Genomic DNA, 26,725 nt, shown 5'->3' on the forward strand with positions numbered 1-26,725 from the left:
CCTCCGGGTCGCTGCCGCTGCTTCTGCTGCTGCTGCTGTTGGTGCCGCCGCCGCCTCCGCCGCTGCTGCTGCTGCTGCTGCTGCTGCTCTCTCGGGCGGGCGGGCGGGCGAGCGGGGCCCGGGCCGGGCTGTGGCGGTGCGTCGGGGCCGGGGCGAGCGGGGCCCGCCGGGCTCCTCCGGGGGCGGCGGCGGCTGCTTCTGCCTGGGCGGCGGCGGCGGCGCCGGAGGCGGCATGAAGGGGAAGGAGGAGAAGGAGAAGGAGAAGAAGGAGGGCGGCGCGGGGCTGCCCGGCGGAGGGGAGGCGGGCGGCGGCGGTGGCGGTGGAGGCGGTGGAGTCGGAGGCGGCGGCAGCCCGGAGAAGAGCCGCAGCGCCCAGGAGTACAAGGAGCAGGGCAACCGGCTCTTCGTCGGCCGCAAGTACCCCGAGGCCGCCGCCTGCTACGGACGGGCCATCGTGAGTCTGCGGAGGAGGAGGAGGAGGAGGAGGGCCCGGGTGGGGAAGGGGCGAGGGCGTCTCTGGGCGTGGGCAGAGCGCGGCGGAAGCTCCGGGTGGAAGGAGAGAGGGCCCCGGAGCATGGGCAAAGTGGGGTAGGTCGGGGGTTGGCCGGGGAGGGGAGGGGAAGAAGAAGCCTGCAGAGAGGCCGGGTTTGTTAGGCTAGGAAGGACAGGCTAAGGGGCCTCTGAGCATGGGCAGAGTGGGGTGGGTGGAGTTGCTGGGGTGGGGGTGGAGGAGGAAGAAGCCACAGGCAGGCAGGGTAGGAAGGGGGGGGGTTGTGGAGGGGAAGGGGCCTCTGAGCATAAGCAGAAGGCTCTGGAGATGGAGAGTTTGGGGGTTGTGATACCTGGAGGGAAACAAAGGTTTCCTTCCCCACCTCTCCCCACACACACACAGTAAAGTACATCCCCCCCCACCCAGAAAAAAAAAGACAGCTTGGGTGGAAGCTCTGGATGGGGAGGAAGGAGAGAGTGCCTCTGAGCATGGGCAGAGTGGGGTAGGTGGGTTGGGGGGGGTGTTGCAAGAAGACGCCTGCAGACAGGCCCGGTTTGTTAGGGTAGAAAGGAGGCCTCTGAGCATAGGCAGAGGGCACAGAGATGGAGAGTTTGGGTTGTGATGCCTGGAGGGAAGCAAAGGTTTTTCCCACCCCCAACCCCCATCCTTCTACCCAGAAACAAAATGACGGCTTCTGAGCAGGGCCAAAGGGCATCGGGTGCCAGGCATGTTGTGTTGGTGTGTTTGTGCGTGGGAAGGTGCCTCTGAGCACAAGCAGAATGCCCCTCCTCCTCCTCCTCCTCCTCTTGGAGGTCAGCCCCATCGCTGCATTCCTGCTTTCTGTACCTGGAGAGGCTTACAATCGTCCCTTTTAGTGGCCACTCGGAATTTACAACGTCCCTGGGGGGAAAAAAAGTGACTTGCGGCCGTTTGTCACACTTAACGGCCGTTGTGGCATCCCCACAGTCAAGCGATCAGAATTCAGAGGCTTCCTCTGAATCTGGACTCCTGTTGGTGACTCGTATTTATGACAGCTGCCGTGTCCGCGGGGATCAACCTCCTGACAAAGCAAAGTCGAGGGGAAGCTGGATTTGCTTAACAGCTGGGTTACTAACTTATCGACCACAACAATTCGCTTAACGACGAAGGTAGGAAGGTCACAAAACGGGGCAAAATCCACTCCACAAACGCCTCGCTTAGGATAGCGGCATACATTTTGGGCTAGATCGTGGCCGTAAGTCAAGGACTATACTATGCAACGGGTAATGAGGTTAGTTTCCCTCTCCTGAAGAATGCGGCCCTCTGAGCACGAGCAGAGTGCGGGCCTTCCTAAGCTGGATGGGCAAAGGAAAGGGCTCCAGTTTCCTCCCCTTGGACCGTGAGCCGAGAGGGTTTATAAACATGTACAGAGTGCAGGGCCAACTTTTAGCCCCAGGGAGGAGAAATGAGTTGGCCACCGGGAGAGGATGCTGTTAATTAATCTTGCTGAAGTCACCTGACCGGGTCATTGCAACTAAGGGAAGGCATCTGAGCATGCACAGAGAGCTGGCAGATGTGGATTGGGAAGGCCTCACCTATCTTGAATCTCTGGACCAGGACAGATGGGCTGGGAGTGGTTGACGTTGATCAGGGTGAGTGTGGGGTTTGAGTTGGGCAGGGGGCTTGAGAAAGTTGTGGTGGGGGCTACAGCAGGGTTTCTCAACAGTGGGAACTGGAAGAGGCGTGGACTTCAACTCCCAGAATTCCCCAGCAGCCGGCTGGCTGGGGAACTCTGGGAGTTGAAGTCCACGCCTCTTCCAGTTCCCACCGTTGAGAAAACACCGCGTTAGAACATGGGTCTTCCAACTTGATACCTTTAAGACTCGTGGACTTCAACTCCCAGAATTCCTCCTCCAGTCATGTTAGCTCAGGAATGCTGGGAGTTGAAGTCCACGAGTCTTAAAGGTGCCAAGTTTGAAGACCCTTGAGATAGATAGATAGATGAAGATAGATAGATAGATAGATAGATAGATAGATAGATAGATAGATAGATAGATAGATAGATAGATAGATAGATAGATAGATAGATAGATAGATAGATAGATAGATCAGGGATCTTGAAACTTGACAGCGTTTAAGACTTGTGGACTTCAACTCCCAGAATTCCTCCTCCAGTCATGTTAGCTCAGGAATGCTGGGAGTTGAAGTCCACAAGTCTTAAAGGTGCCAAGTTTGAAGACCCTGGCATTAGAGTGACCACAAGAATGTGTGAATGGGATCCTGGGCTCTGGGGACAGAAAGAATTGGGGTTTGAGCTGAGCAAAGTGCTGGAAGGAAGGAACTGCTCCGATCCGGTGCTTATACCCTATTCCCTTTTTTTTTTTTAATGTGCACCTGGAGAGGTGTGCAAACACAATTGTATGGCCGAGCTTGGATGACGTGCAGAGCCAGGCCTGTTACACACCTGATCGCTGTCGGTGAAGAGACAGCTGATGCTCACCTTGGTGACTTCAGGTGTGATAGGTATGAACGGTCTGGGAGTTAAAGGTTCCCAAAATGGGTTACTAAAGGCGTACAGATAGTCCTTGATGCGCGACCACAATTTTTCATAGCTAAGCCAGGGGGTTGTTAAGTGAGTTTGGCCTCTTTTTGCAAGCTTTTTTTTCCCCCACGGTGGTGAAGCCAGGCTTGTCAAAAGCCAGCTGGGAAGCTTGCAAATGTAACAGATTAATTTAAACGCGGCAAACAAACAAAGCAATGCCAAACCTGATAAATATATTAAATGGTGATTATGTGACTCCGGGATTGTGCAACCCTCGTAAACACCTACCAGTTTCAAGCCTCCAAATTTAGATTCCTGTAACTGTTGGGATCTTGTGACGGTAAAGTGTCTCTTTGTTCAGTAAACTTTGAACAGTTGCTAAACAAATGGTAATTCAAGGATAACCTGTACGAAAACTCTAGATTAAGTGCTCTTGTGTGAATTCAAAACACTGTGCCGAGAGTTGATTTGCGCTTTGATCCCCAAGAAGTTCTCGTTGATGGCCCCAAGATCAGGTGTGTGGAGGCTAAAAAAATTGTACGATGGATAGGTAAGGGAACTAGGCATGTTTGGCCTAAGGAAGAGAAGGCTCAGGGGAGACATGATAGCTGTCTTGCAGTATTTGAGGGGACGTTACAGAAAAGAGGGGGCCGATTTATTCTCCGTAGCATCTAAAAGCAGGACAAGAAGCAATGGGTAGAAGTTTGTCAGAAGATCCAACCTGGAAATAAAGAGGAACTAACTCGATACCTGTGCTCTGCTACAAAACTATGTGGTCAGGCTTAATTTTTGGGAAGGAAAATAAGGTGTGGGGGGGAAATTCTGCCTCTGCTTACCAGCATCCATCAGTATTCATCTGGCTAGCGTCCTGTCAGTATGTGAGAGAGTTGAGGGCTGTTTGGAAACTGAAGCAGTATTTGTTGTGTGAGCAAGAAGGAGACAGCAAGGAGCCTGGGCGTGGCTTAGCTCAGCTGTTCTGTACTAAAGCTCCTTGGTGCTGTGAAATTAAAACTGGAACTGGAACTTTTCTCTTCTGCTTGTGTTTTGCATTTGGAAGAGATTTCTTTTCAGGTGGGAGGCATAGTAGAACTCCTTAGCATCACATCGTGTTAATAATAATAATAATAATAATAATAATAATAATAATAATAATAATAATAATAATAATAATAATAATAATAATAATATAGGAAATATTAATGTTCTGGTGGTCATTTCGAAAAATCCTTTCTTAATGAGCACCTAGAAGCCGAGAGGAACAGACATGCCAAATGTCAAGTTTTACTTTACGGTTCTGGAGATTTTTTTGATGATGCGTGAGTGGGATTTTGCTTTTATATAGATTTCCTGACAGTTGGGACAGTTAACTCAACAGGACAATTTGCTTCTCTTGAGTTGTGGGTACTTCATTGCTGGAGGTTTTCAAGAAGAGACTGGACAACCCTTGGACCAGGATGGTTGTATAAGGTCTCTTACCTCAAGCAAGAGGTTGGACTAGAAGACCTCTGAGGTCCCTTCTTCCAGCCCTAGGAATAGTTTCTATAGATTCTGTGAGATTTCACTTTGGCACAGGTTTCGTGCAATAGGCTTCAACAGGGTTTGTTTAAGCAGGCTTTCTCAGGCAAACAAACCTAGATGGCTTAAAATCAGTGACCAGGTTCACATTGCAAAGAAGTGACCCCATGCTTTACTCACCCCCCCCACCCCCAGGGAGTCTCCAACCTGGACTTCCACTCCCAGAATTCCTCAGCCAGCCATTCATTCCACTGGCGGAGGAATTCTGGGAGTTGAAGGCCCCGAGTCTTAAACACGCTAGGTTTTTTAAGCCTGTTACGGAAACACGTGCCCGTGGCTTTTACAACAGCCCTGCGAGGCAGGTCCATGAGAACCGGGGGGGAAGTGACTCAGTCAAAGTCAAATGAAAACGGGGATCCAGACACCCCCCTCCAGGCTCCTGGTTGAGGAGGCTTCGTTGCGTCAGCCTCGTGACAAATAACTAATAGGAAATATCCGGGCGGTGCATGGGATGTGATTCACCTCCTGTGGGGCAAATTATGCACCTTCCAAAAACCCTGCACGCAGGTTCCTCAAGGCAAGAATGTAAGGAGGCGAAGTTGGCTACATCCTGGCCACCTCCCGGCACATCTGGGATGGATGGAGAACTTTGCAGCTGGAAATTCACGGGGTTGAGTGAAGTTCAGATCTGGAGCCTCCAGCTTCAGGAGCACAATACCTTATTCTTCATCTTTAATCGGAATTCTGAGCCTCGCCAATCCCAAAGCGATGCCAAACTCCTCCAACAAGCGAAAGGAAATGGCCTTCCAGGTGGTCCTTGCCTTACAACAGTTCTCTTTAACGGCCATATAAAGTTGCAACGGCACTGGAAAAACCGTTCTTCACATTTATCACTGTTGCAGCATCCCCCCTGGTCAAAATTCAGGCGCTTGGCCACTGACTCGTATTTATGACAAGTTGCAGAGTTAACTGATCAGCACGGGGAAGTCTGATTCGCTTAACAACCGGGTGACTTGACTTAACCCCTGGTGGCGAGAAAGGGCTTAAGGTTGAGACAAAAACTCACTGTGTTGCCTTTGTACCACATCTCAGGTCATCACAGGATGTGTTGAGTTTTTATTTAACCTGTTAGATTAGAGGGCGACTGTGCACTACAACTTAACCTGATGCTGTGTTAACGTCTTGCTTTTAAACTCTGTTTAAGGGATGTTTTGCAGCTGGAGAAGCTGGGTAGAAAGTTTAAGACATAAAGAGACTTTAGCAACAGCTTGGAAAAAGCTGGCCTGTTGCAAGGTTTAATTGTGAAAACTGATATTTCTGTGTGTGTGTGTGTGTTTGTTTGTAGGGCAAACTCTTTGGAACACTTGGAAAACAATTGTGCCTGCTGCTTAAGGATATTTTTGCTCCTTCTATTTTGCAATTTTTAAATATTCCTTCGGGTGGGAAAACCACTGGGGGCACGCCTCTCTCAGATATGTTTGGGTGCTGTTTGCACAGATAAAAACTACCTGTTTTGCACTATACGTAGTCCTCGAATTACAACAGTTTGTTTAGTGACGGACCGAAGTTACAACGGCCCTGAAAAAAATGGGATGGATTTCATACTTTAACGACCATTGCGGGGGGGCCCCATGGTCATGTGATCAAAACCTGGGATACTTGGCAACTGACTCACAGTTATGACCATTGCAGTGTCCCTCAGGATCAGGGTAATCCCCGTTTTGCGATCTTTTGACAAGTGAAGGCAACGGGGAAGCCCGATTCACTTAATGGCTGTGTTAACGGCAGCGATTCACTGAACAACCGTGGCAAAGCGAGGTCGTAAAAATGGCTCAGCGTTCACTTAACCGGTGTTTCACTTAACGACTGGAATTTGCGGCTCCGTTGTGGTTGTAAGTCGAGGACCACCTGTGCAATCTAAGCAGTAAATCCCACGTGGTGCTTGCAATGGTCATAATGTGAAAAACAGTCGTGCGTCCATTTTTTGTTTAGCGTGCCGTTGTAACTTGGAATGGTCACTAAATGAATTGTAAGTTTGAGGACTACCCGTAGTTGCGTATTAGTAGTTTTGCTTCGGAGTTTTACAAAATGCAGCCTTTGCAGTTTATAATGTAGATTCTTTGGGGCAAAGATCTCGCCTCCCCCCCCAAAAAAATACCTTTAACATAAATACTTTTGTTTCCACATGGAAACACTTCTGAACTTCGTACTTGATGTGGAAAAGAATGAAAGTTTGATTTTGGGTTTCACAGATTGACCGACAGATTTTTGTAGAAATGACTGGTTCATACAGATAACAGATCATCAAAGTTGGAAGGGACCTTGTAGGTCATCTAGTCCAACCCCCTGCCCAAGCAGAAGATTCCCATCCCTGCCGCTGGGAAACGGATTTGCAAGAAATCACAGTTTTTTAGGGGCTCCCGATGCTAACCTCTGCAGGATTTCTTTTTTGTTTTGTTTTGTTTTGTTTTCACCCAGGAATATTTTGGAAAGTCCCAGTTTGGATCGGAGGAAGCTCCTTTCCCCTGATTGCAGCTGTGTGACTTAATTGCATTTACCTGAAAAAATAATGCTGCTTCAATCCTTTTTTTTCCGCAATAGACAGATTTTTTGTGTGGTTGTGGTTGAGATGCCTAAGGGAATAAATAGCAGGTCAAAGTCTAGCGCTTTGAACCACTTTAATAATGGTATCGACCAGCCTCTCCTTTGGATGAATTCGGGGCCCTTTTAGGATGGGGCCCCTCTTTAAAGCAGGGCCCCCCACTTGAATTTGTAATATTTGGGAATGATGTTGAAGAATCATTTATTTTGCGAAATGATATGGCAATTAATACAGTCACTCCTCAATGTATTCAGGATTTCTCCTGTCAAAGTTTAAGGCAGATCAATTCCAGAATCCTGCAATTGACATTTTGGGGGGAGGCATCAAGGTTTTGGGGGTCCTGAGGCTTCTTTGCCCCCCCCCCAACCCAAACAGGTTAAGTCAAAGTCACCCTCTGTCATCTGGTTGGTGGCCATCTTGTTTTAGAGACCCAGTGCAGATCGTTGGATTGGGAGGACTTTTTGTAAACTAACCATAACGTTTCAGCCAACTTAATCTCAAAACTGTGGGGTCCTTGGTGGTCTCTGAGCTTGGTTGTTTCCTTGTAGATGTTTCATGACCCAACTAGGTGACGACATCAGTGCTAGTTGGGAGTTTGGTTTGCGGAGTAGAGGAGGAAGAGGAAAAGAGGGAGAAGGAAAGGAGGAGGTGGACTGTGGGGTTCTTGGCGGTCTCTGAGCTCGCTTGTTTTCTTGCAGACGTTTAATTATCCAACTAGGCACTAAGATCAGTGCTAGAAGGGCGAGGTTTACAGAGTGGCAGAGGAGAAAGAGAAGGAGGAAGAGGAAGGTGATAACTGTGGGGTCCTTGGTGCTCCCTGGGCTCGGTTGTTTTCCCGCAGACATTTCATTACCCAACTAGGCACTAAGATCAGTGCCAGAAGGGAGTGTGGTTTGCAGAGTAGAGGAGGAAGAAGAAAAGAGGTAGAAGGAAGGAGAGGAGGAGGAGGATAACTCTGGAGTCCTTGGTGCTCTCTGAGCTCGGCTGTTTCCTCACAGACATTTCATGACCCAACTAAGTAACAGCATCAGTGCTAGAAGGGAGCTTGCTCTCATTTTGTATACAAGCCTCTTGCAAGAAAACCACCAACCTCAGGGAGCCCCAAGGACGCCTGACCTAGATTCTCTTCAATCGCTATCCCGAATCCCCCCGCTACTCAGCATTTCCGCTTTCTCCCCCCTTGCAGAATCGCAATCCCTTGGTCGCCGTCTACTACACCAACCGCGCCTTATGTTACCTAAAAATGCAACAGCACGACAAGGCTCTGGCCGACTGCAAGCACGCCCTGGAGTTGGATGGCCAGTCGGTGAAGGCCCATTTCTTCCTGGGACAATGTCAGCTGGAGATGGAGAATTATGACGAGGCCATTGCTAACCTTCAAAGAGGTGAGTGGGGAAGATCCCTGGGTATCCTATGTCTCAAGGTTGGCACCTTTAAAAGGTGTGGACTTCAATTCCCATAATTCCTCAGCCAGCCAGCCCACAGCTGGCTGGGGAATTCTGGGAGTTGAAGTCCATACCTCTTTGAAGCTGCCAAAGTTGAGAAACTCTCCTCTTAAACTGTATATTCATAAACTCAGCTGGGAAGCCTTTTTTTTTTTTTCATTTTATACTCCCGGTCTTTGAACCATGATGGTCTCTGTTCTGCTTTGTAGCATCAGAAGCAAATGTGTTCGCAACATTTTAAAAAAAATGATGGGCACCAAGGAACAGATATACTATGGTCATAAATAATAGGAAAAGGTAATATGAATAGTGTCTGAATGAAATAGGAGGTGGAAGAAGAGAATATTTGCTGCTCACGGTTGAGCTGCGAAATCCTTGGTGCTCTCTGAGCTTGGTGGTTTTCTTGCAGACGTTTCGTTACCTAACTAGGTAACATCATCAGTGCTAGGAGGGATGTGGTTTTTGGATGAGGAAAAGGAGCAGGAGGAGGACTATGGGATCCTTGGTGGTTTTTTGAGTTTCTTGCAGACATTGCATTACCTAATTAAGTAATATCATCAGTGCTAAAAGGGAGTGGAGATTGATATATATATGTGTGTGTGTGCCTATATATATATATATATATATATCAGTGCTAAAAGGGAGTTGAGTTTGATATGTGTGTGTGTGTGTGTCTGTGTGTGTGTATAATTGCTAAAAGGGAGTGGAGTTTGATATATATGTGTGTCTGTGTGTGTGTGTGTGTGTGTGTGTGTGTGTGTCTGTGTGTACACACACACACACACACACACACACACATAATCAGTGCTAAAAGGGAGTGGAGTTTGATATATGTCTGTGTGTGTCTGTCTATATATATATATCATCAGTGCTAAAAGAGTGGAGTTTGACATATGTATGTGTGTGTACATATATGTGTGTGTGTGTGTGTGTGTGTGTGTGTATATCCCTTTTAGCACTGATACACACAAACATATATATATACATATACAAACACACATACATAAACATACACATACACACACACACACATACATATATACTGTTTTTCTTTCCAATGTTTCATTATCCAAACTAGATTACGTTTTAATTGATTGATTGCTTTAGATTGCTTTCTTTTCTTTTCGCTGTCCACCTTGTCCAGAAGCAATTCATCCGTCAGAGCTATTAGTGACTGGAGTTTGCTTTCGTTTTGTACACTACTGGCTTGCTTGAAATGATAGGAAAGAAAAAAAAATAACGAATACAAAAGACGATTTTGTACTGGGGGAAAAAAGTGTATTCATTTATTATCTCTTATTAAAAGTTTAAAGGAATTGAAAGAGTGGTGGCATCAAAACGCAGGACGCAAAACAAGGCCCACTGCGGTATTTATCATTAACTGTGTGCACTGGAAGGGTTGCCACCACCACCCCAAAAAAAATAATGGGAGGCACAACACCCCCCCTAAAAGACAAAAGGATGAGAAAGTGATGCCTGCAAACAAATTTATAAGTCGTAATAGACCACACTTCCTGGCCTTCTATTATCCACAGAGGACAATGGTCTTAGCTAAAAGAAATATTTACATCTCGAGATTCAGAGGTTGGTATGGGAATGTTCTGATAAAACTTACCACAGCCTCCTATGAGCTACAAGGTCACATTCCTAATCTCTCCGTTTGTGAAACAGTCCCATTCATTTGAAAGCTGGTTTTTTTTTCCTCTCCAAAAGTACCATAAAGATGAAAGACACCTTCACTTGATGTAGTCGGAGATAGTAAAGCAGCAATAACAAAATAATATAAAACCAAATTGCAGTCAATTAAAGGGAGTCCCGTCTCCTTTAATTACAGTACACTTTACGTTTATGTTTGATATACTGTCACCCTTTAATTATGTACCATAAAATCAAGAGAGGCCAGTCTAACCAAAATAAGATTGGAAACAGCTTTCCTAAGTAATGACGCGAAAGCATCTGTTTTTTTGCGGGGGGTGAAGGGAGAAAAATCAGAAAAAGCGACTTGAAATTGAAATTAGAGATAGCTGCCTGGGATTTGATTCTGGGATTTGAAATCCACCCATCTTAAAATGGTTAAGGTTGGGGGTCTCTGAGTCTAGTTTTGAATTCAGGGGAAAAAGAGTGAGGCTTATTTGGGTACGCCAATTATTCCTGCAAGATTTTCTGGGGAGCTTAACTTTGATCAGAGTGCTATGTTAGGGCCAACCACGGTTAAAAGATTCTGGCTGATTTGGAAACATGTTTTAAAATGAGTCAGCAACCCATAGCTGAAAAGAACTGGGTGAGGGATTAGCTTGTATTGTTTGTGACACCCCTGGACCCTCGGGGCACGGTCCTCGTTTCTGTTCTGTGCAGCTGCTTCAAAAGTACTATTCTCATTAAAAGCATTAAGTGGAAAGTTGGTCAGGTGCAAAATACAGTAACTTTATTGTCACTTTGAAGGCACGCTAATCGGCATGCATTAAAATGACATTCTGCTGCATACAGCTCTCAAAGGGTCTCCACCTCTAATACACATTACATACACACGACAAATAAATACAAAGTTATGCCTATACCCACGTATATTCTATGTCGCAGAGAAACAATATAGTCTAATTCGGATGTCTACATGTACATGGCGAGAAAAACGAATCTTGGGAGTTTACCAGACAGATGGCATATAGGGAACAAAGCTGTTACAGAATCTGGTAGTCCTGCTGGAAAAAACTTCGAAACCACCTCCCAGAAGTGGGGGCAGGAGATACGGAGAGAGAGACACACAGAGACAGAGTTAGACAGAGACAAAGAGACATATAGAGAGACAGAGACAAAGAGAGAGAGAGAGACACACAGAGACAGAGACAGAGAGAGAGAGAGACAGAGACAGAGTTAGACAGAGACAGAGAGACAGAGTTAGACAGACAAAGACAGAGAGACATATAGAGAGACAGAGACAAAGAGAGAGAGACAGAGACAGAGAGACAGAGACAGAGAGACAGAGTTAGACAGACAGAGACAGAGAGACAGAGACAGAGACAAAGAGAGAGAGACAGAGACAGAGAGAGAGACAGAGACAGAGTTAGACAGAGACAGAGTTAGACAGACAGAGACAAAGAGACATATAGAGAGACAGAGACAAAGAGAGAGAGACAGAGAGACAGAGACAGAGAGACACAGAAACAGAGACAGAGACAAAGAGAGACAGAGTTAGAGAGAGAGAGACAGACAGAGACAAAGAGAGACACAGAAACAGAGACAGAGACAAAGAGAGACAGAGAGAGAGAGAGAGACAGACAGAGACAGAGAGACACAGAAACAGAGACAGAGACAAAGAGAGACAGAGTTAGAGAGAGAGACAGACAGAGACAGAGAGACACAGAAACAGAGACAGAGACAAAGAGAGACAGAGTTAGAGAGAGAGAGAGAGACAAAGAGAGACACAGACAAGAGACAGAGACAGACAGAGACAGAGAGAGACAGAGAGACACAGAAACAGAGAGAGACAAAGAGAGACCCAGAAACAGAGAGACAGACAGAGAGACAGAGTTAGAGACACAGAGAGAGAGAGACATACAGAGAGACAGAGACAAAGACACACACAGAGAGAGAGAGAGAGACCACTGGACAATGCTTAAAATTTTTCTTTTAATTTGTAATTTAGGGTAAATTTTAAACCTTTCATCCACATGTTCTTCCATTATATCCAAAGGTCCTCACTCGCTGAAACATACAACGCTTTACATATTCACTTTCCAAATTCAAATTCCTATATAACATTTGATGGACTCTAAATTCTCAACTCTGCTTTTCATGAAAACAAAAACAAAAAAGCAACCCCTCCTGATTCCCCTCTCTCAAACCCTGGTTCTTGGTTGCTGGAAACCCTTTTCTGAAGACCTCGGAGAAGAGTAGGCAGAGAGAGGCACTCGAAGGGGCCTTGAAACTTGGAACTTTGGGCTTTGTACACATGCCTGACTCGCATAGCTGCTGCTTATGGGTTTCCTTCTTCCCAACCCTGCTGCCCCAAGATGGGTTGCGTAGTCATAAGCTGGCTGGGGCACGTGGCAGCTGTAGTTCCCCTCTGGGACATGTCAGGCTGGGGAGAGCAGCCTAAACCGAAAAGGAGCTGCATCTGTCCAGCTGGGATTGGAAACTTGAGCTGGAACCCGAGAAAGAGTAGGGCAGAGTGGGTGGTGAGCTGCCTAAAAGATTTTGATTTCGGAGAACTTGTTTTTCCGCTCCTGTTCTCGGCATTTGCATTCAATCCACGCTGTTTGCATTTTCAGCCCACAACTTAGCCAAGGAGCAGCGGCTGAACTTTGGGGACGACATTCCAAGCGCCCTGCGCATCGCCAAGAAAAAGCGTTGGAATAACATTGAGGAGAAGCGGATCAACCAGGAGAACGAGTTGCACGCTTATCTCACCAAGCTCATCATGGCAGAGAAGGAGAGGTAGGCGGGGATGGGGGAGAGAGGATTGGTGCGCCTGGATCAGGGGTGGGATTCAAATTTTTTAACAACCGGTTCTGTGGGTGTGGCTTAGGTGGCAGGCGTGGCTTGGCGGTCATGTGACCGGGTGGGCGTGGCTTGGCGGGCATGTTATTGGCTGGGCGTGGCCAACTGAACATCACTCACATCGAGGCACGCATCTCCTCCCCTGGCCTCTCATGACTGTGGGGATGCTGCAACAGTCGTAAATGTGAAAAATGGTCATAAGTCACTTTTTTCAGTGCCATTGTAACTTTGAAGGGTCACTCCACACAAGCAAAGGATCAGCAAAGGAGGGGGAAAAAACTCCAGAGACGTTCCTGAGACAGGAAGTCTAGTCCTGCCAAGAATGTAATAAGGGTTAACGGAGAGGCAGTTTCTGTAAGCAACACCAGAATGTTTCCTTCCTGCCTTCCTTACAGGATTAGGCCAGTAATTTCTTCTAACAACTGGTTCTCCGAACTGCTTAGAATGTTAACAACCGGTTCTAGTGAATAGGTGCGAACTGGGAGAATCCCACCCCTGGTCTGGATGGAAAGACTCTGGGAGAAGCGTGGATCTAGTTCTGGATGGGAAAAGACCAGTGGTGGGATTCAAATTTTTTTTAACTACTGGTTCTGTGGGCATGGCTTGGTGGGCGTGGTGTGGCTTGGTGGGCGTAGCAGGGGAAGGTTACTGCAAAATCTCCATTCCCTCCCCACCCCACTATCCTGCTTTCCAGCTCCGTTCTCCTATGCAGGGCAACCAAATCAGCCGATCATCTGGGAATCAATGGGAGGCGGAGAATAGAGGGGGACAGGGCCAGTCAGAGGTGGGATTTGCCAGTTCTCCGAACTGCTCAAAATTTCCACTCCCGGTTCTCTAGAACTGGTCAGAACCTGCTGAATACCACCTCTCTAGAAGACCTGCTGACCAATGGTTCTTAAGAGAGACCTTCACCCTTTTCTTTTACCCCGCCCATCTCACAAAACTTTGTAAGGGAAGAGCAGGCAGAATCTGGGAGGCAGAGTTAAGCAAGTCATCAGCCTGGAGTCCTTAAGTTGCCACAAACAATCCCAAGTCCAACCGCTTTTGAATTCCACTGATCCTTAGCTGGCACTTAGGGCTGAATTTTAATTGGCTAGATTCTTACTTATAGGCGTGAGCAGCAAATCTGTGAACTGCATTTGATCCTTTGTGCCTGACAACATCGTTGCGAAAGACAGTAAGGAGGAATGCAATGAAGGCCCATCTTGGGGCCCTGAATAAAAAGCAGGATCTCAATCCAGTGAAAATACCCCTGATAGGTTTACATTTTGTCTTATTGTTTTTTTTCTGTCTTACTGCGATGACCCAGGGTGGGATACAAAATAAACACAGTCACAAAAAAACAGGTGAAGCCCCTTTTATTCCTTCACTGCTTCAAAGCTCCAAATATCCTTGACTGGAGACAAAAAACTCCCACACATGCAGTTACAAGAAGGAGGAAATGCTGTTTAAATTATAAAGAGTAAAAAACAACACAAACCAGGCAAGATAAGGGCTGGAGGACGTCCACAGATAACAGAACACACACACTGAGAAGGACGCCAAACTCAGAGAGGAACAATAAACTAGAGATATTTCCACGCTTTGTTTCCAGCACTCACCCGTACGCATGTCCGTCCTCTTATCCAGTTGTCACAGCTGCAGCCTATGAAGAGGATCAAGGCCCTCTCCTCCCAAGTAGACTACGTCTCTCCCTTACCCTCTCCTCCCTGCGTGCCCTAGGATGGAGGGGGGATGGGCCTGGGTCCTCCTCTGACTGCCTAGCCGGCCTCTGCCCCTCCCCAGCCTCCTCCACAACCTCCGGAGCCACACCTCCACTCCCTGTCGGCTGTTCCTCCTCTCCCTCAGAGTCCGACTCCACCAGGGGCGTCACACTTATTGTTGTAAGCCTCCCAGAGTACCCCCATGGCGAGATGGGCAGCAAATAAATTTAAGCAATCGATGCAGATAGTCCTTGGCTTAGGACCACAATTGAGCTTCTGTTGCTAAGCAAGAGAGTTGTTAAGTGAATTTAGTCCTATATTACAACCTTTCCTACTATAGTTATTCAGGGAATCACTGCCATTGGTAAGTTAGTAACTCAGTTGTTAAGTGAATCTGGCTTCTCCCATTGACTTTGCATGTCAGAAGGTGTTCTGACCTAGGCTACATTAGAAAGCATAAAACACAGTCTTAGTCCCAGCAAAACCTCTTTTATTTCCATGGCTGTGAATTACGTTCATTCACAGCCTGCAAGGCTTCACAAACAGCCTTTCAGGGGAATGTTGATAAACCCCCACCTTCTCGCACTTGGAATGCGGCCAGAAAACTAACTGCCAAACGCAGGGCAAGCCAAACTTGACACAGAGCCAAACAGCACTTTTCAAAGCTTGTGTTCTGAGCAAACAAACTAATTGCTTCCTGCAAAAGCTCACGTCCCTTTCGCTCCTCTTTTAGGTCCCATAGGAGGGCCAATCATCTCTGAGGTGGGGCCTTACTCCTGAACCGACCCTGCTTTCTCAATTGTTCTTGTCTTCTGGTAGACCTGCACATGTGCAGGCTGGGAACCGGTTCCAGAAACTCCCCCACCTCACTGCTGTCTGAGTCCGAAGGCAGCTGATGACTGCCAGCCTGCCCTGGTCCCATCTCTGTCTCCGATGCAGAGCCCTCGTCTGAACCCTCCTCAGCCTCCAGGCCTGGCCCAGGTCCCTCCCCAACCTCCTCACTTGTTCTGACCAAGGCTTCCCAGACCGTAATTAAGCACACGCCTAGTTAAAACAAGTCTTGTTTTATTTCAACGCTGGAAATTATGTTCATTCCCAGCTGGGATGAATCTCAAACAGTCCCTTGAGATAAGCACCCACCTTTCTCTCCTTTGAATTGCTGCCAACAACAGAAGTGCCAAATGAACTATAAAGAAAACCAACCGGAGTACAAAGTCCACACAGAGCTTCAAGGTTCAATCTGAACCGAACGAACGACTTTGCTTCCTGCAAAGGTTTCTCTACCTTTGCCTGTCTTTTATCCTTTATGGGAGGGGCAATCACCTCCCAGCCTTACTCCTGAGTCGCCCTTTTTGTTTCAGCTGCTCTCACCTTCTAGCAGCTGCGCACATGCGCACTGGGAACAGGCTCCCCTTGTTTCTCTTCCTCGCTGCTGCCAGACTCCAGAGGCTCCAAAGGCAGCATCCCACTCCCAGATGGTCCTGGCCCCATCTCTGTATCGGATGCAGGACCCGCATCTGAGTACTCTCCAGACTCCCTGACTGGTCCCCGTTCTTCCCCACTGTCTGATTCCGCTGCCATCTGCACAGGCTGCCGGTGAACCACAACATTGCTACTGTCTGACTCTGCTGCCAGCGCCATCAGCCGTCGGTGGGCCACAACAGAAGGTTGCAAAACTCACATGATCCCAGGACACTGCAACCTTCATAAATACACCTCCTCCCCTTGCACCCTCCCCACACTTTGCTTCTCTTCCAGGGAGCTCGACGAATGTCAGCGGGCCCAGGAGCAGGAGAACATGGATGAAAACCGAAGCCGGTCACAGTTGGCCAACATCAAAGCCAAACACGTGAGTATCCCTTGTGGGCATGTCCCTGTTCCTCCATGGCACTGAATGAGCCAAGCTGCGGGGCCTCTTCTCCGGTCCCCTGGTGGGGTGCACATACCATGTTACCTGTCCTTGAATGAGCTGCCAGCCTTGGAAGCCATATTTCACTTGGAAGCTTCGAGGCTGCCACATTCAGTGCCTGGGAATTTGGGAGGGGGGATTTCATAGTGAGGTGGAAGATTAGACACAACAACATTCCTTTCTCAGAGAGTCAAGGACATGTTGCCCTGCACCTGGCGGGGAGTGTCTGGAGGGAGGTCTCCAGTTGGGACGAGGATTTGGTTGGGCCATGTGACGGACTGGTGGGTGCAGGGGATGGATCCTGTCCTAGACAGAGAGACCTCCAGGAATTTGTTCACTCCTCTTTGAAAGCCATCTAAGACATCTTCTTTTTTTGATGGTCATGGTAACTAACTAAAGGGCCCGATTTCTCTTTCAGGAAAAATATCTAGCAGACATGGACGAACTCTTCTCCCAAGTGGACGAGAAGCGGAAGGTGAGTTGTATCTATGTGTTGAATTTATTTGAATTTATTTTGCCCCCCATCTCGGATGGATGGATGGAAATCTAATAATGTACTCTTGAGCCATCCTTAGAAAATGACAACGATGAAGAACCAGCAATTTAGACGTTTGATGCTGAGTCAGAAATACCCAGTAATACTCTCTTCTTTGCGACTAGAAACGGGACATCCCCGATTACCTGTGTGGGAAGATCAGTTTCGAACTGATGCGGGAGCCTTGCATTACGCCGAGCGGGATCACCTACGACCGGAAGGACATCGAAGAGCACCTCCAGGTAAGTGAGGCAGGTTGGCTGCCCTAGAGGAGGAACAGGAATCCCAAGTCCTTCATGGAAGAAGGTCAGGATGAGCCACAAGGCGGTGAGAATCCCAAACGTGGAGCTGGTTCCGATTAAATACGGATCTCTGACCCACAAGATCTTGTTTCCTTGGCCGCCTTAGCTTGGTTTAAAAGTGAAGAAGCCAGAGAGGCGGCCAATAAATTTTATAAATAAAATAAAATAATTAAATAATTAAATAAAATTATCAAATTAAAATAATAAAATAAAATAATTAAATAATTAAAATAAAATAAAATAAATATAATTAAAATAATTAAATAATAAAGTAAAATAATAAAGTAAAATAATACAATAATAAAATAAAAATAATAAAATAAATTTCCGATAAAATAATACAATAAATGAAATAAAAAAATAAAATAATAATAAAATAAAATAAAAACAAAATAAAATAACAAAATAAATCAAATAATTAAATTAAATCAAATTTTAAAAATATAAAATAATAAAACAAAATAATAATAGTAACAAAATAAATATAATGAGGTCCTGAAGGATAGGCAGCCTTTTTTGATGGTTAAGGAAGAGGGTTGGAGGCTGCAGGGGGTGGACTGAGTGACGCAAATGGTTTGAGGCTTTCTGTTCCTAAGGAGTTTTTCCATTTTTCAGTGGAAAATTGAAATCCCATTGATTTACCGATCTCACCTGGGTTTAGAAAAGGGAATCTCAACTTAGGAATTCTAAGATGTATGGACTTCACCTCCCAGAATTCCCCAGCCAGCATGTTTCATCCCCTTGAAACATTCAGTGGAATATTGCGCGGGTCTCTTCCCGGCCTTGCTGTGGTTTTTCAGGCTACCTCTGGCCTGAACATAATCTTCCTGTCCTCCCCCCCTCACAACTGCCTTTTCTCTGTCCTCCCTAGCGGGTCGGCCACTTCGACCCTGTGACTCGAAGCCCGCTGACCCAGGACCAGCTGATCCCCAACCTGGCCATGAAAGAGGTGATCGATGCCTTCATCTCCGAAAACGGCTGGGTGGAAGATTACTGACCTCCGAAGGATGGGAGGGCTCCTCGGGAACCTCCAGCTACTACAGCAACGAAGAAGGACTCCCCACCCTCTGGACCGTGCCAGGCTGCCCGCTGGGCCACCCCCATGCCTTAGCCTCTCCCCCTTTCTCGCCGCCTTCGTCCGCCCAGCTCGGCTGAGTTGGGGTCGGCTCCCCTTCCCTCCTCTGGCAGGCAGGAGGGTGGGGTAGCTCCGTGGCTGCCGTGGTTTTCCTTCCGGGCAACAAGGAGACCTCGGCCTTCGATCTGGACACGATGGAAGATGTTTCCCATCACAGAAGCTTGAGGAGGCGAGTTCCTTTTCCCCGGGCTCCCGTAAGGCCCACTTTATCCCAAAGCCCGTCTTGACTTTGGTAGCACACCGTAACCCCTTCCCACGTCCATCCAGATCCCTTCACACACACACACACACACACACACACCCTTTGCTCAGCACGCCTTCCTCCCACGCCGTCAGCCCTCGCCAAGAACCTAGCCTCTCCATGGAGCAAAGACTGGATCCAGCCCACCCACCCACCTTCCAGGAGACACCCCCCTACCCCAGCCGTTGCTGCTTCTTCTCCTGTACAAAGTTTCCCTTCTCGACCTCCGTTTCCCTGCCTGTTCCGAAGACCTGGAAGTTTTGCATCTGCTTCTCTGTAAATAAACGGTCACCGATTTGGGGGCAAAGATCAGGGAGGGGTGAAGAGAGATGGTTATTATTTCTGTTTTCTCAAAGATAGGAAGGGGGCTGGAATTGGGCGAAACGCCGGCAGCAGATTATATCGAGGGGTGGGAAGAGAGCGGAGCCCTGTGCACAGCTCCGTACTGTGTAGTTTGTTTATCTGTTATAATACTCAAAAAAAAAAAAAAAGTTTTATGTTTTCGGGTTGGTTTTGAATTAAACTTCCCCCCTTTCCCCACTTTGATTTATCGCAGCACAGTTTTGCAGTTTTATTTGGAGCCACCGATTGGGATTTTTTCCCTCTCGGGGAAGACAAATAGAGAAATCAGGTTATGTTCTTTCTGGAATGTTGGTTTGTTTGTTTGAGTTCTTTGCAACAGGAGCGATGCTGGTTAAGTGAAATACTGGAATGGGAAGGGCCAGGAAGCCCAACAAGGCAAAGAAACAGTGATCAGCTGAAGAACATCCTGCTGTTTTTTGTTTTTTTTAACATCCATCTATAAGTAGTCCTTGACTTAGGACCACAGTTGAGCCTGGAATTTTATCTTGCTTAACTGAGAAATCTGTTAAGGGAATGTTGAGAGTCGAGAAAAAGTACAGAGAAGAGCAACCAGGATGATGAGGGGACTGGAGGCTAAAACATACAATGAACGGTTGCAGGAACTGGGCCTGGCTAGTCTAGGGAAGAGAAGGACCAGGGGAGACATGATAGCAGTCCACCAATATTTGAGGGGCTGCCACAGAGAGGAGGAGGGGGTCAAGCTATTTTCCAAAGCACCTGAAGGCCAGACAAGGAATAATGGATGGAAACTGATCAAGGAGAGATTCAACCTGGAAATAAGGAGAAATTTATTGACAGAACAATCAACCCATGGAACAGAAGTTGCCTTCAGAAGTTGTAGAAGCTTCATCCCTGGAAGCTTTCAAGAAGAGACTGGACTGCTATCTGCCAGAAATGGTGTAGAGTCTCCTGCTTGGGTAGGGGGTTGGACTAAATGACCTACAAGGTCCCTTCCAACTCTGGTATTTTATATTCAGTAGAACAGCTTGACTTCGGAAGTTGTGGGAGCTCATCATTGGAAGTTTTCAAGAAGAGACTGGACTGCCATCTGTCAAAAATGGTGCAGGGTCTCCTGCTTCGGTGGGGGGTTGGACTAGATGACTTCCAAGGTCCCTTCCAACTCTGATTACCTGTTATCTGTCCCGTTTTACGGCTTTCCTCACCCCGTTTCTTGAGCGAAGCATTGCCGTTGTTAAATCAGTAACGTGGCACTTCAGCGAATCCAGTTTCCCCCTTCAACTTCGCTTGTCAGAAGGTTGCAAAAGGGGGAAATCACGTAACGCCGAGATGCAGCAGGCGTCACAAATGTGAGCCAGCTGCCAGGCATCCGAATGTAAATACGAATGACCCCCGGGGACGCTGCAACGGTCGTGAAGACTGAAAAACAGTCATAAGTCAACTTTTTTCAGTGCCGTTGTACAGCCCCGTGAAGCGGCATTATACGTCGAAGCGCTATCACTATTTTAAAATTCTTTTGCACGTTCTTATCGCTTCAACACATACCCCAAAACGTGGCAGGGCGAAAGGGCCTGTGTGCAACGTGACAGCAGCACCTTATCTGGGACACGCTGTTCCATTTTTTTCCCCCCTCCGCACTGGGACCATGCAGGCATTAAACCAAATTTAACTTTTTGCAGAGATGGGACTTTTCTCCCTGGCTCACATCCTGCTCTTTTATTTTTGGGGATGGCATCATTCGGCTCTCCAGTTAAGATTCTGGGAGCAGGTGAGAAAGAGAGAAAAAGAACCTGGAAATGACTGTCCTGCGAGGAAACAATTATACAGTGTTTTTTTTGATCAACTATTCAAATTGCAGCGAAGTGAGCAAGTAGGGAAGCTGCCTGGGTGCCTGTTTGAAAACAAGAAACACGTTTCTGCTGGCACCTGGACATTATCCTGTCGTCTTTGTAGATCTTGTCTTCCTTTTGCTGGTTAATTTATCTCTGGGCATGTCCAAAAGGCCATTTCCTCACCAGTAAGGAATTTCAGCCTAGTTAGAATATCATGTAGAAAAAATAGAATTAACAGAGTTGGAAGGGACCTTAGAGGTCTTCTAATCTAACCCCCTGCTCAATCTCTGTCCAGTCTCTTAAAAACCTCCAGAGATGGAGGACCCACAACTTCTGGCACAGGTGGATGGTGAATGGCCCCTCCCATAGGGAATAAAGAGGAGCTAAAGGGGAGGGATGTTTGCAGGAGACCGTTAGTTCGTTTAATTAGTGTGAAGATTTGTTCGGTACTCTCAGAGACTCTGCCAAGTATTTTCTTGTACAGCGTCTTGCGCTTGGCAGCTATCGGCCTGGCAATTCTCCAAGCCTGATAAAGGCCTGTGGTTGTAACTCACTCTTGAAAGACTGTTTGCCGGGACTTTGCTGGATGTGAATCATAGGAATTCACATTATAGCTTAATAAAAAAGGGGTTTTGTTGGGACGAGGAGTCTTGCTTCGTGATTTTGGGAAGCCTAGGTCAGAACAGTTGGGTTGATAAAATCAGAAATGAGGAGGTGATAAGACGCCCGGGAAAGCCAAGGGAAATCATCAAAACCATTAAAAAGTGGAAGTTAAGACTATTTCAGACCTGTGATGCGACACAAGGGAAAAATACACCATCCTTCCCTTGATCCTCCAAGGAAAAATGGAAGGCAAACAAGGCCCAGGCAGAAGAAGAGCTTCATGGCTTCAAAATCTAAGGGACTGGCTTGGACATAACTCAACAGCACTTTTTCATGAGGCTGTTGATCAAAATAGTATCGCCAACATGATCTCCAACATCCGATGATGGATATGGCACAAGAAGAAGAAATATAAGGAAAACATTCTAAAGCTGCTTAATGCTAACAGGGATTCTATTATAGATGGTTTTCACCAGTAATGGTCCTACATTAGCTGTCGGCTCCATTCTAGATAATGCTCAGAAGCTGGTGGAGGCAGATGGAGGTCCACCACCTCTTCCAGAAACCCAAAACAAGCTCAAAAGAGCAGATGAGGGGTTAGTTTGGCCACCTCTGGAGGACCATCATTCAGAAGCTGGTTCTTTTGTAGATGGCCCTCAAGGTTGATAACGGAGGAGGAAAAAGGCAAGTGGACTACATTGGCTTGGCCTTTGGAAGGAAATCTGACCAAGCTTTGAAGCCTTCAAGACCAATGTTTTCATCACAACAATGACAGCTTTTCTAATGTAGGGTCTTGGGTATCTGCAGTGAACCTCTGGAACCTGAATCATCATCTGCTAACAGTTGCCCTTGCAAGTAGTGTTTGGGAACTGCACATCAAGTTGCTTACATCAAAGCACGAAATCTAAAGAGCTAATTTGATGTAATGGTTAAGGCCATTAGAAACCGGGAGACAAGTGATTTCTAGTCCTGTGTTAGGCATGAAAAGCCAGCTAGGTGACTGAGCCAATCACTAGGAGTTTTAATCTCGCTGTAGGCACGAAAGCTGGCTGGGTGCCTTTGAGCCAATCACCAGGAGTCAGTGAGTTCTAGTCCCTCCTTAGACATGAAAACTAACTGGGTGACTTGGCGCCAATCACCAGGAGTCGGTGAGTTCTAGTCCCATTTTAGTCATGAAAGCCAGTTGGGGGATCTTGGGCCAGTCAGTCACTCTCAGTCCAACCTGTCTCCTGTGGTTTTTGTTTGTGGAGAAAACAGGAGGAAGGAGGAGTATTAAAGTATGCCTGCCATCTTGAGTTGCTTATAAAAAGAAATGCAGGTGAGATATAAATAAATCGGCAAAATCCCCACAGGAAAAGCCAGAACGAAATGGAACTCTTGACTGAAATACACATTGTGTTTTTAAAATAAAACGTTTATGCTAACATCTGCTCTGGTATTCGACATCAACCAGGAGTATAAATCTAATAGAAACAGAACCAGATTCTGCTGGTTGCGTTTCTATACATCCAGTTGGCAGTAAAACCGTTTTGAAAGAGAAAAAGAAAGGAATGTAAGTATGTCCTGCCAGAAAAGGTGGGGGAGGATGCACAAACAGGTTGCTTCCAGGTGAAACCAGGTGTTTTCGTCCTCCGGTTGCTGACCAACCCCGCATACAAGTCATGAGATTTCCTACCTGCTTTGCAAGGCTGTAATTTTGAGCAGCCTAAATTATTTTGAGTCACCTGGTGGTGTAAATATCCCCTGGGGAGTTGGAAGAGCTGGATGAGTCGCAAGAGAAGCAATAATGGTCTTCATCAGGAAGCACCTCTGTGTGCAGAGAGAGAAAGAAAGAAAAAGAAAAAAAGATAAAGAGAGAAAGATATAGTCAGAAAGAGACAGAGGAAGAAAGGGCTAGAGATACAGAGAAAGAAAGAGGATTAGAGAAAGAGAGAGAGAGACCAAGCACCATACAGATAGTCCTCGACTTAACAGCTATTCGTTTAGTGACCAAGGTTACAACGGCATTGAAAAATGAGTTATGGCCATTTTTCACATTTATGATCATTGCAGCCTCCCCAGGGTCGCGTGGTCAAAATTCAGCCGTTTGGCAACTGACTCATGACTGTCGCAGAGTCCCTAGGTCACGCGACCCCTTTTTGTGACCTTCTGAAGGCAGCATCCATGGGGAAAGCCAGATGGACTTCACAAATGTGTGGCTAACTTAATAACTAAAGGGATTCGCTCCACAACCGCGGCAAAACCCAGGTGGTAAAATGGGCCAAAGCTCTCTTCACCAATGCCTCGCTTAGCAGTGTAAATTTTGGGCTCGGTTGGGGTCACAAGTCGAGGACTAGCTGTAATTGATGAAGGAAGACCTCCCCCCACCCCCTCCCCCGCTTCACCTTCTTCCACAGTGTGGCAAATGCATGTCCAGGTAGAAGGATGCTGAGTAGCAAAGTACAATTTAACAAGCATCAATCTTATCCTGCCCCATTTCTAAAAAAAATATTGGGAGGAGCAGTTGGTCCTGAGATGCTGGCTGAAAGGTTTTAGGGTGACATCCCTGAGATGGACCAGGTATGGTCCCACTGACCCTAGAGATGGTGTTACTATAGTCCACCATTACCGATGGTCACCAACTTCATGAGGTCTTCTGGCTGTTGAATTTCATCAATGCCATTGGAGCAAACCAACCGAGATATTTACGGGTGATGGAAGTTATAGTCTCCGGCCCCAAAGCACTGGGCCCAAATGAACGATTGTGCTGATCGCCTTACGGGGAGACTGGGGACAATTTTCGAGTTTGAAATGGCCAAGAAATCCAGTTTCTTTGCACGAGGAATGGTGTCATACGGGAGGTGTCACTTGGAGCTGCTAACCCAGGAAGGTGGAGATGAAAACGCTGGTGTCCAGGTTGAGGGTGGCATGCCACCAGTGGTCCGGAAAGTACAGAACCTGGAAGGAAAGAGAGAATGACTCCAGATGCCATGGCTTTGTAGAAGATCCTCCCTCCCTCCCTCCCTCCCTCCTTCCTTCCTACCCTTCCTTCCTTCCCTTCCCCTCCTTCCTTCTTATCTTCTTTATACTCTATTCTTCATTCCTTCCTGCCTCCCTCCCATTCCTTCCCTCCCTTCCCTTTATTTTTCCTTCATCCCTCCTATTTTTTCCTTCCTTCTTCCTTCATTATACTCCATTTTTCCTTCCTTCCTCCCTCCCTCATTCCCTCCCATTTTTTCCTTCCTTTCTTCCCTCCCTACCTTTCCCTCTTCCCTTTATTTTCCTTCATCCCTCCTATTTTTCCTTCCTTCTTCCCTTCCTTATACTCCATTTTTCCTTCCTTCCTCTCCCATTTTTCTTTCTTTCCTTCCTTCCTTCCTTCCTTCCTCCCTCCCTCCCTCCCTCCCTCCCTTCCTTCCTCTTTCCTTCCTACCCTTCCTTCCTACCCTTCCCCCTCCTTCCTTCTTACCTTCTTTATACTCTATTCTTCATTCCTTCCTGCCTCCCTCCCATTCCTTCCCTCCTTCTTCCCTTTATTTTTCCTTCATCCCTCCTATTTTTTCCTTCCTTCTTCCCTTCATTATACTCCATTTTTCCTCCATCCCTCCCATTTTTCCTTCCTTTCTTTCCTCCCTCCCTTTCCTTCTTCCCTTTATTTTTCCTTCATCCCTCCTATTTTTCCTTCCTTCTTCCCTTCCTTATACTCCATTTTTCCTTCCTTCCTCTCTCCCATTTTTCTTTCTTTCTTTCTTTCTTTCTTTCTTCCTTTCTTTCTTTCTTTCTCTTTCTTTCTTTCTTTCTTTCTTTCTTTCTTTCCTTCCTTCCTTCCTTCCTTCCTCCCTCCCTTCCCTCCCTCCCTCCCTCCCTCCCTCCCTCCCTCCCTCCCTCCCTCCTCCTTTCCTTCTTCCCTTCCTTTATTTTTCCTTCATCCCTATTTGTGCACAAGCCAGAGGTGGTATTTGCCGGTTCTCTGAACCAGTCAAAATTTTTGCTGTTTCATTCGAACGGGTCCGAACTGGCTGAATACCACCTCTGGCTTGTGCACATCCCTATAGCAACCTGCCTCCCCTGGATGGATGGTGCACTCCAGCGGCTTTTCCCAGGGCGGCAAGGAAGGGTACGTATCCAGGAACCAGGACAGCGTCGTCCTGTTGGGGTGGAATGCTGGTGTTTTCTCTGGAGGATACAGGAACCAGTGCTGGGGGAGACAGATTTCAAGCGGTAAGGAGCAAGCTTTATACCTCTGCATGATATTTCTCAGTACATCTATTCCAATATGGCGGCATCGAGATGAATCAAACCCTTGAAATACCCATGATACAAATCAAAGGATTCTCACTGCCACCATCATCTTCCTCCAATCACTCAGAAATCTAGCTTCTCTCTGTCCCCCAGTGCTAAATTTTTCAAGTCATTTTGAACTTTAGTATAGTATAGGGCAAGGTTCTTCAAACTTGGGCAAGTTTTGAGACTTGTGGACTTCAATTCCCAGAATTCCTGAGCTAACATGACTGGAGGAGGAATTCTGGGAGTTGAAGTCCACAAGTCTTCAACCTATCAGGTTTGAATACCCCTGGGATTGGACATGTTTCTTAAGCTAAGCAGCTTTGAGAGGGGTAGACTTTAACTCCCAGAATTCCCCAGCCATGAGAACTAGGATAGGGTTCTTCTCTTCTGGTATAGGGCCTCCTGCTTGAAGGGGATTGGACTAGAAGACCTTCAAGGTCCCTTCCAACTCTGTTATTCTGTTTCTTTCTTCTGAGGTGCTTTCTCCACTCCCGTTCCTTCCATGGGCTGGGATTTCTCTGATCAACTGTAGCTGTCTAGGCTGCAGCATCTTCCTCCTGCCTCCCAAGGTCATTCTCACATCCTATAACACATGGGTATCTAAATTTGTGGGGCAACGCCTTGTTGGGGCACTCACCTTCCTCCCAAAGATGACCTCTGAAAAGCCAGGCCCGTGCCAATGAAATGGCACTCCGGAACCAGAGCCTGAAAGGGATTGGAAAAGAGAGAAAAAGGAGGAGGAATTAAATCCAGCCCTGGAATTGCATTGCTCCTTATACCAATGACCTGGAGCAGAGTCCAGAATTCT

The 26,725-nt window shown here is 47.0% G+C and overlaps 2 protein-coding genes across 5 annotated transcripts in view; one reads left to right on the forward strand and one right to left on the reverse strand.

Moving 5' to 3' along the window:
• The first annotated feature begins 5 nt into the window (after nt 1-5).
• On the forward strand, nt 6-19,530 carry STUB1 (STIP1 homology and U-box containing protein 1). The gene is made up of 7 exons (XM_087973207.1): nt 6-454; nt 8,315-8,513; nt 12,842-13,007; nt 16,532-16,622; nt 17,101-17,157; nt 17,343-17,459; nt 18,391-19,530. Exons 1-7 carry the CDS (start codon nt 233-235, stop codon nt 18,514-18,516), a joined length of 978 nt encoding a protein of 325 aa, XP_087829333.1. The 5' UTR covers nt 6-232; the 3' UTR covers nt 18,517-19,530.
• A 20-nt stretch (nt 19,531-19,550) lies between these two features.
• JMJD8 (jumonji domain containing 8) overlaps nt 19,551-26,725 on the reverse strand; it is a 209,175-nt gene continuing 202,000 nt past the window's right edge. For 3 of the 4 annotated variants that reach the window (XM_087973216.1, XM_087973213.1, XM_087973214.1), the window contains exons 8-9: nt 26,555-26,622; nt 25,595-25,828 (exon numbers count right to left, since the gene is read on the reverse strand). In XM_087973216.1, the coding sequence (XP_087829342.1) occupies nt 25,610-25,828; nt 26,555-26,622 (287 nt within the window). In that variant the 3' untranslated portion in view covers nt 25,595-25,609. Of the gene's footprint in view, nt 24,589-25,594; nt 25,829-26,554; nt 26,623-26,725 lie in introns of those variants that run through there. The other variant, XM_087973217.1, reaches the window with a different exon arrangement.

The sequence above is a fragment of the Notechis scutatus genome, chromosome 12 (genome assembly GCF_049901735.1).
Source record: "Notechis scutatus isolate UNSWTSFEM ecotype Mainland chromosome 12, rNotScu1.2, whole genome shotgun sequence".
Taxonomy (NCBI): Eukaryota; Metazoa; Chordata; class Lepidosauria; order Squamata; family Elapidae; genus Notechis; species Notechis scutatus.

Excerpts from the sequence above, each read along its gene's own strand:
- STUB1 (XM_087973207.1), top strand. The coding sequence starts at position 233 with ATGAAGGGGAAGGAGGAGAAGGAGAAGGAGAAGAAGGAGGGCGGCGCG. Across the intron at positions 455-8,314 it reads CCTGCTACGGACGGGCCATC|AATCGCAATCCCTTGGTCGC; the intron begins GTGAGTCTGCGG and ends CCCCCCTTGCAG. Across the intron at positions 13,008-16,531 it reads ATCATGGCAGAGAAGGAGAG|GGAGCTCGACGAATGTCAGC; the intron begins GTAGGCGGGGAT and ends CTTCTCTTCCAG.